This window comes from Octopus sinensis, linkage group LG18, assembly GCF_006345805.1.
Source record: "Octopus sinensis linkage group LG18, ASM634580v1, whole genome shotgun sequence".
Taxonomy (NCBI): Eukaryota; Metazoa; Mollusca; class Cephalopoda; order Octopoda; family Octopodidae; genus Octopus; species Octopus sinensis.
The window spans coordinates 4,631,349-4,637,348 of record NC_043014.1 but is presented as its reverse complement, the minus strand read 5'-3'; the positions used below and the strand labels follow the sequence as shown (position 1 = coordinate 4,637,348).

At 39.5% G+C, this 6,000-nt stretch overlaps 1 protein-coding gene across 1 annotated transcript in view; it reads right to left on the bottom strand.

Moving 5' to 3' along the window:
• Nucleotides 1-592: 592 nt before the first annotated feature.
• LOC118767015 (short-chain collagen C4-like) overlaps nucleotides 593-6,000 on the bottom strand; it is a 29,438-nt gene continuing 24,030 nt past the window's right edge. Inside the window, exon 5 of the mRNA XM_036510921.1 lies at nucleotides 593-1,108. Within this exon, the coding sequence (XP_036366814.1) occupies nucleotides 609-1,108 (500 nt within the window). The 3' untranslated portion in view covers nucleotides 593-608. The remainder of the gene's footprint in view (nucleotides 1,109-6,000) is intronic.

Here is a 6,000-nt window from a genome sequence, read left to right as displayed (position 1 = left end):
AAAGTAGACGATAAATAGGTTTTATAAGATATGGGGTTGGAATGGAACGCAAAGTTTTCCTGATAAATAACGGCAAATAGAATGGATTGTGTGGAAGTATTTGGTTGTTGTTGAAAGAATCAGTTAAGTTCTGTGCTATGTAACGTAGCGGTTCATGGCTCCTCGTCAGAATCCGAGTTGTAATTTGAAAACCAAGATGATAGAGATAGCAGCGTCGAGGATTAGATTTTCTAAGGCTGTGCATGAAAAGCTGATATAATTCTATGGTGGTACTTTATTTGGGGTTTGTTGAATCATGAGACAGAAGACAAAATACTGTTAAACAAAATAACATTTTATTTCAACGATAAGTTTGATAAACTGAAATCTTACAAAATGTTTTCTAGAATCATTTCGACAGATTTAGATTTTTCTTGTTTTTGAGGATATTTCTGGCATTCTACGTCGCCTCTTTTGTATTGTTTGAATATCTTCTCTAAACTAGTACAACAGTTTATTGTAACGATAGACATACTTTAAAGAAAATATTAGGTAACACAATTAAAATTTTATGTTATTTATTGAAATTCACAGACATATTTTCATATGGAAACGAATTTAATTTCTGTTCAATATTTACTGCACACAACGCAGGTTAATTCTTGACCATTGACATACGGTGGACATGGCAACGAACCACAACCAGCCTGAACGAAATATAAAACAGCTCCATCTTCGTTTCTGTAACCTGCTGGATCAGCTTCTGGTGCATAATCCACACACACATATTCATGTCTGCCTTTATGCCCGTAATAATTGGCCATCAAATATCCTGAATACTCAGCTGACCAACCAGCGTAACACTGTGTCCTGGCTGGTAACATCATAACAACAGCAGGTTGTCGTGTCAAACAGACAGCGCACGGAACGTTGTGATCCTGAAGTGATTTAGCGTTAGCAAAGGAAAACATGGTATTGGTGTCGTAATGCTGTAGTTGATATTCACTGCCATAAATGTAACCACCTTCTTCAACTTTTGTAGTATAATTGGCCCAAATGGGATCGTTAGGTAGACATAAGAGATTACTTCCGCCACCTGTGTGGTCGTACCATTGTCCACCAGCCACACCTAGAATTGGTAAGAATAAATCAAGTAAAAAAGATATTAAGCAAAATTATATATGAAATAACGGAAACATTCATTACAGTTTGACCCTTAAAAGAAGTCATGTTTAGTCACGTGTGAACGAATTGTGGTGTATGTTTTAGTGTTTATATGAGTGTATGCTGTGTTATATATTTGTGTCTTTGTGTTTGTGTTTGTGTCTGTGGGTGTGTGCGGGTAAGTATTTGTGGTTGTGATGTGTATTGCATGGGGTAGATGTGTGTGTGTGGATGTCAATAAACGGAGAAAGGAAAGGGATTTTGTAACGCATGTGGTAGTGATTTCCCGAAATGGAAAAGATGTCGTTCCCGTTTGAACGGGAAAATTGTTGGTGATGTGAATTGCATGTGGTTTGAGTAGAACAATACGAGAGACGGCGAGATGCAGAGAACTGGTGGGTAAGAGGGGATGAAATACTGTTTAGCCGACCATACGGGTGTGGCTGGCTATATCCATCGGTTTGTCTCGGACGAGTCAGGCCTACCACGAGACGGGCCTACCACATACTATAATATTATGATCACACAGATTTTATTTCATGCAAAGCATGAACTGAGGTGGGGTGAATTTTGAAGCTCATTGATGGCGTAGTGCTTAAGAAGAATGGACAGCGGAGAGGCGACCAATAAAGGATATGTGTAGGGTTTATAGAGAGCAGATTCACAAAGGATATGAGGTTGGTTGGAGAAGATGTGGGAAGAAGTAGCTTTGAATTGGATGTGCCGGTGTTACCTTACAAAGATACACTGGACAATTAATGAGGCGAGGTGTTGCATGAAAAGAGATAGGTTTGAGGGATAGGACGATTTTGGTGAGGTGGAGAAGAATAGTAGTGCAATATGTACTCACTTGGGTTCTCTCAGTGGTACTTCATCCCTCCACATTTTGCATAATACATACGACCCTAAGTTAGCTTTGTCCATTAGTTACAGTGTGTGGTCTGTCCAGTCCACATTGTACATTCTGCGTTCATTTCATTAACCATATACATTCATTCATCAATTCTAATTAGACCTTGTTCAATTTAGTCTATAACTACAATCAATAGACACTCTAGTTAATGATAGACAAGTGGCCACTTTCAGCTCTGGTCACTCACGTACAATACCACCATCCGTATCCAGTACACTTGATCACCAGTTAGCAGCCTCGGTATTTGATATCTACACTCCATACAAGTCAGCCAGGAGTCCTTGATCGCTATACTGGATTCCAGTCTAGTCCCTATCTATAATTAAACGTAGAGATATCTATATTCTGAGGTTAGACAACATCCTTTTCACCTGGTCCATATTAGACAACATTTAAAATTCTGATTTGACCAAATACCTACAAAGGAGTAAGCAGTATTGTGCAGTCTCTATAGGGTCTATAGGTATCGTTTCAAACGTGATATATCACATGATTTGCTTGAGTGTGCGTGCGTGTGCGTGTGAGAAAGAGAGGATAGAAATACAGAGTATACTAACCGTCATAGACAAGGTTTGAATAAGGAGGACAAGTAGTTCTGCCCCACCGGGTATACAATGATCCGAGACCGGGTTCTGTGAAATTAAAATGAAACAATTTAGTTTAAAAGAAAGAATTCTTGAATCCTATACAAAGGATGTTGTTGGTTTGGAAGAAATTGAGAGAGAGGAAAGAAATTTAGAATTTAAGAGAAAAAGAATGAGTGAATGAATGAGAATCAGAATGAAAGAAGTAAATGATTCGCAAAGAATAAATTTTAAACGAAGAAAATTAGTCATTTGTCTATTGAGCCTGTTGTTGACGTTGATGTCAACGAATTCAGAGATTAATCTCAGAATATCAGAATGTGTATTTGTCTCCCTTAAGAACGGATGTTTGTTTTGTAGTTGAACTTGGATGTGAGTATATATATATATATATATATATATCTTTACTCTTTTTTCCTTTTACTCTTTTATTTGTTTCAGTAATTTGACTGCGGCCATGCTGGAGCACCGCCTTTAGTCGAGCAAATCGACCCCGGGACTTATTCTTTGTAAGCCTAGTACTTATTCTATCGGTCTGTTTTGCCGAACCGCTAGGTGACGGGTACGTAAACACACCAGCATCGGTTGTCAAGCAATGCTAGGGGGACAAACACAGACACACAAACACACACACATACATATACATATATATACATAAATACGACAGGCTTTTTTCAGTTTCCGTCTACCAAATCCACTCACAAGGCATTGGTCGGCCCGGGGCTATGGTAGAAGACACTTGCCGAAGGTGCCACGCAGTGGGACTGAACCCGGAACCATGTGGTTCGTTGGCAAGCTACTTACGACATAGCCACTCCTGCGCCTATATATATATATATATATATATATATATATATATATATATATATATATATATATATATATATATATATATATATATGTATATAACGGGAAGCTTTATGAAAATAGACAAAAGACGAAGGCAGGTGGAAAACAAACAAACAAACAATTGTATTAGTATGGCGCTCAGGAAATATAAATAAAACAAGTCTTTAACGTTTCGAGCCTACGCTCTTCAACAGAAAGATACACAGAGAAAAAAAACACAGAAAGAAGGAGAGAAAAAAATGCGTGCAGTAACTAACGAATCAACATGGCGATCTGATTTCAGCCAGAAGTCAAAGATCAAACATGAGACGCGAGAGCGAAATTAGGGGAGATAATAGGGTTGAAAGATCCTATATATAAATATATATATATATATATACATATATACATATATATATACATGTATATATATATTTGTGACAATAAAAATGATTAAGTTCTTCTTTTATAGATATGTTGGCAATATTATCAATCCTTGGCACCTGATTGGTCATTTACGAATATCAGCTTGGTGTTTGGCGCGAAGAGAGTCCGTTTCCTTCCAGATGACTAGTATGGCCACCCCAATTATGTGTGTGAGGCGATTCCACCCAATCAATACTTCTTGTGGTTATCAGCGCCAAAGTGAGCACGGAAGTCTCCTTGTAAGACAAATGACTTTACCCCAAATATATCCAAAGCTGCAGTGACTTTGTTAAGGAAGCATTTGTATTTGCCCTCGCTATTGGGTGCATTTACTTCCAGCAGCTACACCACTCCTTCATTCTGCTTGAGCTTCAGGAGGTATCCCTTAATACCTAGTGGGATTCACTCCATAATCCAATCCGAAAGCCAGGGATTGTGAGCATCCCACTTCCGCCTGTGCAGACATAGTTGGCACCACGCCTGCACGGTGGAGTTTCCAACCTACTTCCAAGTGTGCGCCTCCGAAGTAATGAAGCTTTCTTGAGGAGACACCGATTATATATAACAGGCAGCGTTTTGTATCGTCCGGTTTTGACAGTCTAATTCCCAATTATGAACGGTTGATCCCTTCTGGACCTGCTTCGGGGTTTGGAAGATGCATATTTTGTATTCCATCCCAATGCATCTCAGATTGAGTTGGGTGGAGACTGCAATATATTTTCCGAATCGTCTTCTCCAATCAAGATCCAGAGGCAACTGCTTTTATCCCACTCGATGGATGATTCGGTATGGCAAATGCGAATTCAAATACAAATCCTTTCTAAGCAAATTCACCTCAGCTTTAGATATATTTGGGGTAAAGTCATTTGTCCTGCAAGGAAACTTCAGTGCACACCTTAGCACTGATAACCGTGAGAAGGATTGATTGGAAGGAATGTCGTCAGTGAACTTAATGGAGAGGTCATAGCAGGCTTCTGTGCAGGATACACACTCTCCTCTCTCTGGTATAGATATTATTTTAAGACAGGGATATTTATAAGGGTACCTGATATAGAAATACTTGGTGACAGAGGTTTTTGATAGCACTACCTAACTGTCTGAAAACCTGAAAATTCTCACAGTCTGCCGCACAGTGAAAATTGGTAAGTCCAGTGCGACCTACAGAATACAGTTGGAAGCCGCAGTGGATGCTGAGATCGGAAACGAAAATGTGGAGACTTTTGCATCCAAATTGTGAGTGACCCACCCGTATGAACTTGGACCTCGAAATGGGTTCGTGATTGTATTATTTTTCGGCAGGTTCTTTTTCGGTTGAACGCTTATTTGCGCTAAATTCACTTAAAAGTGGTAATGCTGCTGGTGAAATGTACGTCCGGCTTGATATTTTAGAAGCCATAAATACAGATGGTATTCTCTGAGTGACCCATGTATGCTAGGTGGATGGGACCTCTGGAAAAATCACCAAGGCAATGGTAATATGGGTTGACAATCACAATGTTTTCAAACAGAGACCAAAGTGTGTGTTTTAATTATAGAAAAGCCTACACTTGATGTCAGGAAAAGATATGTAGGGAAATTATCGTGCCCAAGATTACTGTCCGGGACGCGGAACACCCGACCAGATAGTCGTTCAAAACAGATATTCCATCAAACGTTGAAGAACTTCCAAGAGGAATACGCTTTAAACCACGAAAAGGCACACGATCACGTGCCCTGGGGCATGTTGCGGATGGTTTACCGGGAAGGTGAGTTTAATGGGCAAATACTGGTTGCCATAAAGTACCTATATGGATGTTCAAATGAATGTATTTATGTAAAAGTCGAAAGTTTACAACGTGAAGGTTTCACTTAGTTGAAGTGCGCATTGTTAGTGCCCCTTCTCACATTCTTTTTTGTGATCTGGTTGAATATGCGCAGCCATTGTGGTAGAGGTATCCCAATTCATCTCTACTTGATCGGTCGACTTTTATTTGTAGACGGCATCCTGCTACCTGATTCGTCTGATGGTCACCAACAACGTGCAATGAATTGGTTGGCTACCGAGTACCCCAAGGCAGGACTGACAAATACGCACTGTGTAGGAAAGTGGAACATCATTATTTCGGG